The sequence below is a fragment of the Dermacentor andersoni genome, chromosome 5 (assembly GCF_023375885.2).
Source record: "Dermacentor andersoni chromosome 5, qqDerAnde1_hic_scaffold, whole genome shotgun sequence".
NCBI lineage: Eukaryota > Metazoa > Arthropoda > Arachnida > Ixodida > Ixodidae > Dermacentor > Dermacentor andersoni.
The window spans coordinates 95,355,288-95,367,428 of NC_092818.1; the positions used below are offsets into that span (position 1 = coordinate 95,355,288).

General features: G+C 51.8%; 1 protein-coding gene across 1 annotated transcript; it reads left to right on the forward strand.

Moving 5' to 3' along the window:
• Window positions 1–1,657: 1,657 nt before the first annotated feature.
• LOC126530909 (uncharacterized) lies at window positions 1,658–10,439 on the forward strand. Its single transcript, XM_050178235.3, has 2 exons — window positions 1,658–2,980; window positions 9,433–10,439. The coding sequence occupies exons 1-2, from the start codon at window positions 1,788–1,790 to the stop codon at window positions 10,376–10,378; spliced, it is 2,139 nt and encodes a 712-aa protein (XP_050034192.1). The 5' UTR covers window positions 1,658–1,787; the 3' UTR covers window positions 10,379–10,439.
• Window positions 10,440–12,141: the final 1,702 nt, after the last annotated feature.

Genomic DNA, 12,141 nt, shown 5'->3' on the forward strand with positions numbered 1-12,141 from the left:
CTGCTATATTTTGCTTCCTTCATGGTCATAGGAGACGCCACCGTCGAGACACTACCATCCATGGTGCTACCATCGGTTGTGCTCACGACTACTGTTAGCTGAGGGACTAGCGGCACCTGAGGGCAAGTGGGAGGGAGTAGCAGTACCAGCGACAACATACGTATAAAATATGCTGGCCTACTCCAGTGAAACCATAAAATGCCTGGAGGGTCACCAAACAGAACTAGGCCGTTGGCTGCTAGGGGGCAACATAGCCACTGCAAATGCAGCAGTAAGCGGTGAAATGAGCTGGTCCTGGTACGAGGCAAGGGAGGCGCGGTCCAAATTACAATATGCCGGCAGACTCAAATTCATGGCAAACACAAATTACAGTCGCAGAATGTACCTACACCTAAGATACAAAAACATCAAGACGGCTTGGATTCGGAAATACACGTCCCTAGACACGAAATACAGCGAAAATTCTAAACAACACGACACTAAGACGGAGGCAGATTGGCGCAAGGCAGTCATCAAGAAAATCAATGAGGTTGAAAAAACGATTTGGCGCACGACAATGGCAAAAAAGCAAAGCCTGGCACTATATGACCCCCACAAGCCGGAACTGTGCCCGTCACCAGACTACCGAGGAGATCGAGGCAGCGCCCTGCTGTTTCAAGCCCGCACAGGCGCTCTCCTCACAAACCAACGCCGCCACGAACTATTCGGCGTGGATCCGACGTGCCGCTTGTGCGGTGCACCAGAAGAAAACCTTCTCCACGTGCTACAACAATGTCCGAGACTTCCCGCAGTTCCCCGATCGTGCTCCCCGGCTGAGAGCCTGCCGCTGACTGGTCTCACCGAGGAGGACCGAACTGCACGCGCCGAGACTACGAAGATCCGGTTAGAACAGTGGGAACGAGTGGGCAGGCGAGCCGAATAGGTGAAGGAAACCCCCATACAGATATCGCCCGGCTAGAGCCGCCCAGTCACAGCGAGTGGCCGCTGATGCCGACCTCCTCAGCTACACGAGCTCCTAAAATACAGACGGCCGACCAGGCAGCGACGCAGCTGAGACGCGCTGACTTGAACCGGCATTGCTGGTGGATTGGATTGTCGTGGCTTTGGTGAAATCCGAGGCGACTGGAGCCTAGAATACAACAAACCGGACCAACCAGACGGACTAACAGACTGTGACTGTGACAAAACTGTGTTTTATGTTCTTTCTCTCCTTACTTTCTTTCCTTCTTGTACTCTGAACATCTCCTGTGGCGTTGACAAACGCCTGCCCTGAGTCAAAAGGGATCAGGACCACTTACTTACTTACTTACTTAAGGATGGCAAGCTACTGGCGAACGAGGTGGAAGAAGACGTCACGCATCACGTGAGGACGAACGTTCCGAGCAGGAGGACGCGCTCGCCGAGAGCTTATCGTGCAATCTGCTACCATCGCAAATAAATCCAGTTGTTTTTTTGATCATCGGTCGTGTCATCGTGTGCATCAATCACTGACACACATTCCCAATGGTGTTATAGAGAAGAAACTAAGCGCCTGCGCGAAAACTTCTGCAATATACGCGTATATATTTTTAGTATTATGAAATTTTATACTTCATACAGTTAATCGTCATCTTCCCCTACGAGCTGATTGAGCAGAAATCTCATTATCATCATTATCATCCTTTTTTGTTCGTAACCACGAATAGGTTTAGTAGGAGCTTGGCGTGCCGGCAGTTATTATTCAGGCAGCTGAATAGATCATACAGGGAGCTCCGTGAGATTCTGCGAAGCATTTGTGGAATTTGGCAATGGCAACAACGACGGCAGCAGCTGGCGTCTCAACTAGCCCTTGCAAAGGCAAGCTAGACTTCGATCGGCCCTGTAGCGCGGCACTGCCGGACAAAAGGTGCTGGCTTAATAGCGAGTTAACGCAGTGGAACCAAGTTCTCCAAAGGCTCGTGTACGAGCTCGTCGAGGCACCGCGGGGCAGCCTGTGCCTCTCTTCGCTCTCCAACATGACCATCGTCGAAGATCCCGACGTCGTCTCTCGCGACGCGGCGTTCTTCGTCACGGGGCTCCTCGAACGCCACTCTTGCATCGAGGAATTGAGCGTCTGCTACGCCCACGACGCCTACGAGAGCGGCGACCAGACGACGTACGCTATCAATCTACGCCCTTCGTCACCGGCGCCAGAAGCAGCGGTTCGTGTCATGCGCTCCTTGTCCGTTCACAAGATCTCGTTCGACGAAGCGCGACGTAAAGGAAAACTACACACCATCGAAGGTTTTGACTCGCTGTTCTCGGTGCAGAAGTTGTACGTCTACGGCGAAGGGGACGAAAAGTTCACGGCCGAAGTTGGCACGATGCTGCAACGGAACAGAAACACCATAAAAGACTTTTCCTGCGTGTTCCGTAGGTACCCGCTCAATTTTACGAAAGCTGTGGCGTGCCTTACGAGCTGCGATTCGCTGTCGCTCGGTACAGCGCACGATATAGAAGACTTTGTCACCGGTGCGCACTTCGTTAGGCAAATTATGGAAGTGTCGGCGGTATTGAATGGACTGACAATAAATATCCCAGAACGGGAGATTTCAACACTTGCCGAAGTCGTGATGCGAAGCACGGCATTGACTACTTTGGAGGTGGAATTCGACAACTCTTCTCCTACCCCCTTGTTTGCGGCGCTCGAGAAAAACACGACGCTTAGGGAACTACATGTGGTATTCGCCAAAATACTTCCACACTGCGAACAAACATTGGCATCCGCACTCCGCAAGAACGTCTCCCTCAAGCAGCTCGAGCTTTATGATTTTCAAGCCGACTGCGGCTTAACGAACTTTGCTAAAGCACTTTCTCAGAACAGCTCTCTTGAACGTGTAGAGCTGACCAGTAGCTCACTGCGGATGAGAGAAATCTCAGTCATCTGTGACGCACTTGTGACGAACAAGACGCTGAAGGAGTTGAGCCTTACTCCAGACTGTGCACTTAAGGCGGAGGAAAGGTATGAACAAAATATTTCATTATTTTTCTATCTTCTGTAGGGTAAGAAAGGAACCAATTTCATCGATATTTTGAGGGCACCACCAATGTAGTGAAGCGGTCCGAAGCAGCGCTCTATGCAGTGGCAAATTCTTGTGAGAGAACACGAGCATTCCACGAGCACTCCCAAAGTGCCCTGTCGAGAGTCGGTGCTTCCCGTAGTACATGCAAGAGTAGAAGCGCTACAGACCGAGACTACAGCAAGAGGTGGATCGTAATTTATTATTATAATTAGTGAGCAGCTAAGCTTTGGCTGCCACACCATAAAGAGGAGACGCAGGCATACAGTACATACAAGAAGGCGCAGAATGTAAACTTTCTTTATTACGATATCGATCGTATTATAAACATGACCCACAAAATAAAGAAATACGACACTAGATATAAAACCTGCACAGCTAGGTACTTTGTTGCTTCACTCTAACTGTTTCATGTTACCCTTTAAGTTCACCTAAATTAAGGTTTGGCGTTACTTAAGTGGTTGGATGGTGCATTCGTTGTCCTGTGGAAAACTTCCATAATTTCTTTCCAATCCATGAGAAATATGAAAATATAATATAGTATGGCTACTTTCCGTTTAAGTTCTTTCTCGTCTACTACTTTTTCACTATTCTTCGAGGCCGAACAACAATTATCGTCAAGAATTCATATCAGAAGGGTTAGGCAACATCAGTTTGTCAAGTTCCATGACTTGTGTTACGTTTCGCCTACAACGCGCGGTAATGCCGGCGCGGATGCAACGGACGCCGGGGCTTTGTTCAAAGCGGCGGACATTTTGGCCCGTTCGACGCCGCCGCAACGCCTACCCGCCAAGCGTGTCCAGGCGTGTTTCAGTGCCACGTGTCTTCGTGTGTGCGTGTGTGTGTGTGTGCCCTCGCTTGTCAAAGCGCGGCAGCCGGGGAGCGGAGTTCCCCGAATGAGGAGCCTGGAGGTCTCTCGGCTCAACCGTTCGCGCCGTCGTGTGGGTGAGGGTTGGCGATGCGTCACTACACTCGGTTCAGCAGGTCTCTCGGCTCGACCGTGCGCGCCGTCGTGGGCTCATGCTCCGCCGTCCCGTGACCTTCATCCCGTGACCTTCTTCCCGTGACCTTCCCTTTTGGACCGCGACGCCGAGAGTATAAGAGCAGCTGCCCCCGGACGCCAGGGGAGAGGCTCCGATTTGTACTGTTGAGTTACGTGCTCTCCCGTCTCTCCACTTCGGTCGACCTGACCGGCCGCTCTTTTGCTATGTTAGAATAAACAAGTTGTTCTGTTACCAGTCTTCTCTTGCTTTGCCGGGACCTTCGGATGCTTCCAGTACCCCAGGCCGCCAGGTCAACGCTACCCTTGGGGCTTGCGACCCATTGGCAATCGGGCGTCAGCACCGAGACCCCAACAACTCGTGCCAGCGGTGCGATTACTACATCTGGTTGCCAGCGGTGAGATCGCGACAACGGAGGCCAGCAGCGAAGAGATGCGGTTGACTGTATGCTGAGCAGCACAACGACCATCCGGGAGCAGTGCAACGAGCCCTGTGTGATGACTGGTTGCCTGCAGCGGAACGACTGCGCTGAAGTCTTGGCTGCGAGGTTTGGTGAGTGCGGGACTTTCTTCTTCTGAGTTTTGCCAGGCTTTTGTTAGTGTTAGAAACAGAGCTGGTAATTGTGGTTGTCGTTGCTACCGGGTTAGTTTGCGGCAAGACAATAGTAGGCAGTAGAGAAAGCAGCATTCAGAGCAGCCATGGATTTGAAGTCGTTGCGCAAACCGAAATTGCTGGAGCTTGCGAGAGAGTTGGGTCTGGATGTCTCAGACAAACTCAGAAAACCAGAACTGCTAAGGGCTATTCTTGAGTTAGAAGCTGAGGATGACGAGCTGTCGGAATGCCTTGAGACCATTGCGGAGAGGGAGACGGCAAAAAGACAGGAGCGCGAACTTAAAGAGCAAAAAGAGAAACAGGAGCGCGAACTTAAAGAACAGAAAGAGAAAGATGAGCGTGAACGAAAAGAACAGAAAGAAAAAGAAGAGCGCGAACACGCTTTGGAAATGAAGCGTCTCGAGTTAGAGATGGAACGCGCTCGTAATGGAAGTCAGGCACACGGTGCAGGAGAACGAGTATTGTTCAAAATGACTGACCTGATGCGGCCGTTTAAGCTTGGAGAGGACATTGGTTTGTTCCTGGTTAACTTTGAGCGAACGTGCGAGAAGCAGGGGTTCTCTCGGGAAACGTGGCCACAGCGCTTGCTCACTTTGCTACCCGGCGAGGCGGCCGACGTAGTCGCTCGCTTGGAGAGAGAGGAGGCAGAGGATTTCGACAAAGTGAAATCGAGTCTGCTAAAAAAGTATCGGCTGTCAGCGGAGGCGTTCCGTCGGAAGTTTCGGGAAAATGAGAAAGGCAGAAGTGAGTCGTATACAGAGTTTGCCTACAGGCTAATGTCAAACATGCAGGAGTGGCTCAAAGAAGAGAAAGCGTTTGGTGACCACGAGAAAGTTCTGCAGTGTTTCGGGCTAGAACAGTTTTATAGTCGGTTACCTGAGAACGTGCGGTACTGGGTCTTGGATAGGCCAGACGTTAGTACGGTGGCTAGAGCCGCTGAGTTAGCCGAGGAGTTTGTGACGCGTCGGGCTCGTGGAGCTAAGGACGGTCAAAAGGGTGAATTTGGCTCCAAGTTTGAGAGGCCAAAGTTCACGCCCATGAGAGCAAAGGGGGACACACGTAGTTCGGATGCGAGTGAAAGCAGTCCGACCGAACGTAAGGAGACGGCGGCAACCGAAGCCGAACGCAGAAAGCGGTTCGAGACGAGGCAAGCGCGCGTGTGTTATACGTGCCAGAAGCCGGGTCACTTTTCGGCGCAGTGCCCAGAAACAAAACCAAAAGTCGTGTTTTTTTCATTAGGCAGCACTGACGAGAACATCAAGCTTCTCGAGCCTTACATGCGAGACCTCCTCGTGAACGGGAAAGAGTGCCGAGTGCTTCGCGATACCGCAGCTACGATGGATGTAGTTCACCCCTCTTACGTAGAACCCGATATGTTCACGGGCGAGTGCGCATGGATCAAGCAAGCAGTGGAAGCTCATAGCGTGTGTCTGCCGGTAGCAAAAGTGCTTATTGAAGGACCTTTCGGAGCACTTGAGACGGAGGCCGCAGTGTCATCTATGCTGCCCCCCCAGTACCCATACCTATTTTCGAACAGGTCCGATCACCTCCTGCGCGAGAAGGGGCTTTTGTTTGGTGAGGCTAGCGTTCAGGCCTTAACCAGATCGAAGGTTCGGGAGCTCGCTGCAAAGGCGGTAGTTGCGGGGCCGACGTTGTTGAACGATGAAAAAGGGTCAGAGGCGCAGCAAGCTGGTATTCAGAGCACGCCCGAACGGGATAAAATTGAGCCTGTAGCGTTAAAGGCACCAGATACTGGAGAGGAAATTCCCGATGCGGGAAAGTTAGAAGAGCTTCCGGGACTAGGCTCAGTGACAAACAGGAAAGACACCGATCAAGTCATTAGTGACTTAATAAGTAAAGCATCGCTGTCGCCTGAGCAGAAAACAGAACTACACCAGCTCTTACAAGAGTTTCAAGGTCTGTTCTCTGAGAGGCCTGGTAGGACTTCTGTCCTTACTCATGACATAGAACTTACCTCCCCAGAGCCAGTACGATCCAAGGCGTACCGGGTGTCACCCCGCCAGAGCGATATTATGGAGGCTGAGGTAAAGAAAATGCTACAGCTCGGTGTTATTGAAGCGGGTGAGAGTGATTATACCTCCCCTTTGATTTTAGTTGAGGTACCGGGCAAGGAACCTCGTCCTTGCGTCGACTACCGCAGGCTTAATTCCATCACTAAGGATCAAATTTATCCGATCCCTAACATCGAGGAGCGCCTTGAGAGAGTGAGTAGCGCTCAGTTTATTTCCACCCTAGATCTCGTCAGGGGTTATTGGCAGGTTCCACTTACAGAAGAGGCTAGTAGGTATGCGGCGTTCATTTCACCAATGGGGACATTCCGTCCTAAAGTTTTGAGTTTTGGTTTGAAGAACGCGCCATACTGCTTTTCAAGCCTCATGGATAAAGTGTTGCGGGGACAGCAAGAATTCGCTTTACCGTATCTAGACGACGTAGCGATATTCTCCGCGTCCTGGCCTGAGCATATGGCGCACTTGCGGGCAGTGCTAACCCGCCTGCGCGATGCGGGCTTGACAGTCAAGGCTCCCAAGTGCCAGTTAGCACAAGCCGAGGTTGTCTACCTCGGACACGTGATTGGTCGGGGTCGTCGCCGCCCCTCTGAAATAAAGGTGGCCGCTGTGCGAGACTTCCCGCAACCGCGCACGAAGACCGATATTCGGTCGTTCTTAGGTGTCGCCGGCTACTATCAGAGGTACATCCCCAGGTACTCTGATATCGCGGCTCCCCTAACGGATGCTCTAAGAAAGACAGAGCCGCAAACAGTCGTCTGGGATGAGACAAAGGAAAGAGCTTTTAGCGCCCTAAAGAGCGCCCTAACAAGCCAGCCTGTGCTACGATCGCCCGACTACACAAAAGGGTTCGTTGTTCAGTGTGATGCTAGTGAGCGAGGCATGGGCGTTGTACTGTGCCAACGGGAAAATGGAGAAGTAGAACACCCCGTCCTGTATGCTAGTCGTAAGCTGACGAGTCGTGAGCAGGCGTATAGCGCCACCGAGAAAGAGTGTGCGTGTATCGTGTGGGCCGTTCAGAAATTGTCATGTTACCTAGCCGGCTCGAGGTTTATCATTGAAACGGATCACTGCCCTCTCCAATGACTGCAGACCATCTCTCCCAAAAATGGCCGCCTCCTGCGCTGGAGCCTCGCTTTGCAACAATATTCCTTTGAGGTGCGTTACAAAAAGGGGAGTCTCAACGGTAACGCCGATGGCTTAAGTCGAAGCCCCTAACGTGGGAATCAGCCTCAAAATTGCTTGTTACTGATGTTTTTCTTCCTGAGGCAGGATTTTTAACCTATTGCTTTTGTGTAGTGTTTCAAAGTGATGATGTGCTTTTTAGTGCAATTTTTCCGATTTATGGACGCGTTCTGAGTGCTGCTAAACTACTGTAAGGAACTAGGCAGCAGTATAAAAGGGGAAAGAGCCTGGCAGGGCTTAGTGAGGGTTGTGCCGTGCTTGCTGACTGAGCGGTTGACTTTCGGCGTAGTTCTAACGCTTGCCGGAAACGAGAACAAAAATGTCAACTCTCCCGAAGTCACTTTGCAGTGTCCTGTGTGCACCTGAACGTGAGATCGAGGCCTTCTCTGTGCGCTGCGCTCAAGAAACGCCAAAGGACGCCCGACTACGGTTATGAGCATCATCGAGCGACATCCCTCCGGACAGCGGATGCAGTCCCCTGACCATCGGGATCTCCTTCCCCCGGCGGGGCGGTCTGTTACGTTTCGCCTACAACGCGCGGTAATGCCGGCGCGGGTGCAACGGACGCCGGGGCTTTGTTCAAAGCGGCGGACATTTTGGCCCGTTCGACGCCGCCGCAACGCCTACCCGCCAAGCGTGTCCAGGCGTGTTTCAGTGCCACGTGTCTTCGTGTGTGCGTGTGTGTGTGTGTGCCCTCGCTTGTCAAAGCGCGGCAGCCGGGGAGCGGAGTTCCCCGAATGAGGAGCCTGGAGGTCTCTCGGCTCAACCGTTCGCGCCGTCGTGTGGGTGAGGGTTGGCGATGCGTCACTACACTCGGTTCAGCAGGTCTCTCGGCTCGACCGTGCGCGCCGTCGTGGGCTCATGCTCCGCCGTCCCGTGACCTTCATCCCGTGACCTTCTTCCCGTGACCTTCCCTTTTGGACCGCGACGCCGAGAGTATAAGAGCAGCTGCCCCCGGACGCCAGGGGAGAGGCTCCGATTTGTACTGTTGAGTTACGTGCTCTCCCGTCTCTCCACTTCGGTCGACCTGACCGGCCGCTCTTTTGCTATGTTAGAATAAACAAGTTGTTCTGTTACCAGTCTTCTCTTGCTTTGCCGGGACCTTCGGATGCTTCCAGTACCCCAGGCCGCCAGGCCAACGCTACCCTTGGGGCTTGCGACCCATTGGCAATCGGGCGTCAGCACCGAGACCCCAACAACTCGTGCCAGCGGTGCGATTCCAACACTTGCTGATAGACAGAACTCCTCATTTTGTGCTGACAGAACGAGCTTTCTGCTTGGATGTTCTCTGCTTCACAAGTTTCGAAGGGCCATAATTTGTAGCGCATCTTGCTCTGGCTTAGCGTGCGTCATCAGTGGCGGCCGCTTGGTGCAGTCGGCGTTTTGACCCTGAGAAAAGCAAAGCTTTCATCACCTCGTATTACATTCGCCTTCTGCACCTAATTGCATTTGTCTTCTGCGTCTTCCATACAGATAAGCAGTATTTTACTTCAACCTGGCGAGTAACTTAGTGCTGCTCATTACGGCCCCTCTAATGAAGATTGTACTTCATATATCTCTCTCTTTCAGAGCGGCCTTAGCCAAGCAGCTGACCAGGAACGGAAGCTACAACCGTGTCCAACTTCCTTGGGTGGAGGCTGACCTACCAGGCTTGTCGACGGCCCTGCTTTCTCTTTCCACCTGTCCCCAAGTGCTAAATCTAAACGAAATGACGCAATTGTCAGAAGCCACCCTGAGTTCACTTTGCGATACCATTGCGCAGAGCTACGTGCGTAGTCTTGCTCTTGCCCTCAGAGTGAACATAGAGACAAATGCCGCGTCAATCTGCGAAATGCTCAAGAGCAGTCGACGCCTTCTATACCTGCGGCTTCACTGTCCTCAGCCGTTTGCTCAATGCGCCTTACATGCCCTCGCTGAAAACAGGTGCCTTGACGGTCTGTCCATTGAAATCTACGGGAAAGTGACGAACAACACTGCGGAGGCTATCGCGTTCTTCCTGGCTCGAAACGAGACAGTCACTCGTGTGGACATGACTCACACGCGGTGTGTTACCACACACCAGATGGAGGTGATTTATCGCGGCATGTCGAACAACAGGCGCATCACGGACTATGACTTGCCTTTCCGCTTCCGTTCAGACTGCTCCATAAGTTTCGATGTCCTCGAAAAGCTGCGAAGGAACCGCAGCACGTTATGCCGAGCTGTAGAGTTTGCAGAGCACCCCGTACTGGACAAACAGTCCGCCGAAGCTTTCGAGCTCTTCTTTAACAACCCAGGTTTCCGCCGCGAACTAGTCAAGGTCACCGGTAGGACGGAGGCTGAGGTGATGCCACTGTTGAAGTCTGCTCAAAATTACTTGCGCGACAACTACCTTGTGCTCACTGGCGTTGTTCAGCAGGACGTTCTCGAGTGTCACCCTAGAGGAGTCACCCAGGCGGACGCCCTCAACAAGGACTGTTGGCGAGCGATTGTGCGTTACCTAAGTGTGAGTGACGTCATCACGCCGCGTGCCTGACTTCTCCGCTGCAAACGAATATGGTTTCCGCAACTTATGCAATAAAGGTTGGCTGCAGTAAGATGACGTGTTCGCGTATATCTCGTATTCCAGAACACACGTAGACTTATCGACACGTAGACTTATCCACACACACACGTAGACTTATCCATCTCCGGGAAGACTTATTATCAGTCGACCATATGATAGCGCTCTGAATGCCTCCTGATAGCCTGAGAAAGTGGAATTTCGCGAAATGCTGGCCGGCCCATCCCCGGTCGTTGTTATGTGCACGACGCGTAGATTTCCAATGCATTAAAATTATGTCCTTCGCTCCAAAGAGGCGTCGCATTCAACGTTGTATGCGCGCGACTATCTCCAAAAGTGATGGGTGTAATGCAGCATCTGCTTCCAGCGCTCTGAACTACAAGCTCGAATGCCAATGCTGGTAACAACACAATCATTGCGTTAGCAGCCGATGTTAATGCGCTACAGTCACGAAGTTGACAATATGAACTGCGGAAGCGAAGAAGCTCTCCATTCGCCGCTTACAGCTCTGCTTGATGCGATTCTATGAGGCGAATCTATGCGGCGGTATATATGTGATGCGAGTCTATGCCAGTCTATGAGGCGTTTACGCTTACTTCTGAAACACTGCGATGCATAAAACACAAAGAATTACGCCGCTGCGGCTACGAGAACAAATGTGCCAGGATGACTATTACAGGTTTTCTGCATACGAGGGTCTAGCTGCCGCTGCTCGCAGGGATTGCTTGTAGAAGAGAGCGTGAGCGCAAAAATACCGGTTGCCTTGCTTCGCAGTGGACAGCTGCAGCGCTAGCTGTGGACGTCGACATTGACGTCTGCACCATTGGCGAAGGCATTTCCGGTCGCGCGCATGTCTCAAAGGCTACCGTGCTGACTAAATGAAGATTGGGTAACTTAGATATCCAAGGGTGTTGCTTTTCGTACGTGTATACAAGACAAAGCGGTACGTGTGAATTAGCGCTAAGCGTTCTCATGGGCTCCAAGTTTTTCAATCTTCATAATATATATATAGTCTAGAAATGCCCCACAGTTCAGAATTCATGAATTTACTTATGTTTGTTCGAACTTTGGAAGGTTTTGGTTGTGAACAAATTAAGTTGAAAGTGTACTGATCCTAACGCTCCTCGGTTTAGTCATATGCAATTTCTTTGAGACACTAAGTGTGGAACAGCCAACCAGAGTTATAGGACGGTGAATAGCTTGATTCCAGGGGCCGCTTGGTTTGGCCGCCGCCAACTGCCGTAAACGCAACCAGCCTTGATACTTCGCGTTCCTACAGAACCGCCGCAACACGAGGCAGCGGGATCGAATCCCGGCCACGGCGGCTGCATTTCAAGGAAGGCGAAATGCGAGAACACCCGTGTACTTAGATTCAGGTGCACGTTAAACAACCCCAGGTGGTCATAATTTCCGGAGTCCTCCACTACGGCGTACCTCATAATCAGAAAGTGGTTTTGGCACGTAAAAGCCCATAATTTAATTTTTTTTACGCACAGTAGACCAGGGGGGGGGGGGGTATTCTGTAAAAGTCCACCTAGTGGACTGTCCATTTCGGCCGCTGCTGATTGGCTAGGGCCGCTCATCTCCTCCTCTCTCGTACAGCTGCAATCAAGCAGCAGCGGCCGAAATGGACAGTCCAGCTGGTAGGTGGACTCTTGCAGAATACTCCTCCAGAACTCTCAGCACATTTATGTGGCAGCTATATTTTGAACTGGTGAATTTTCAATTTTGATTTA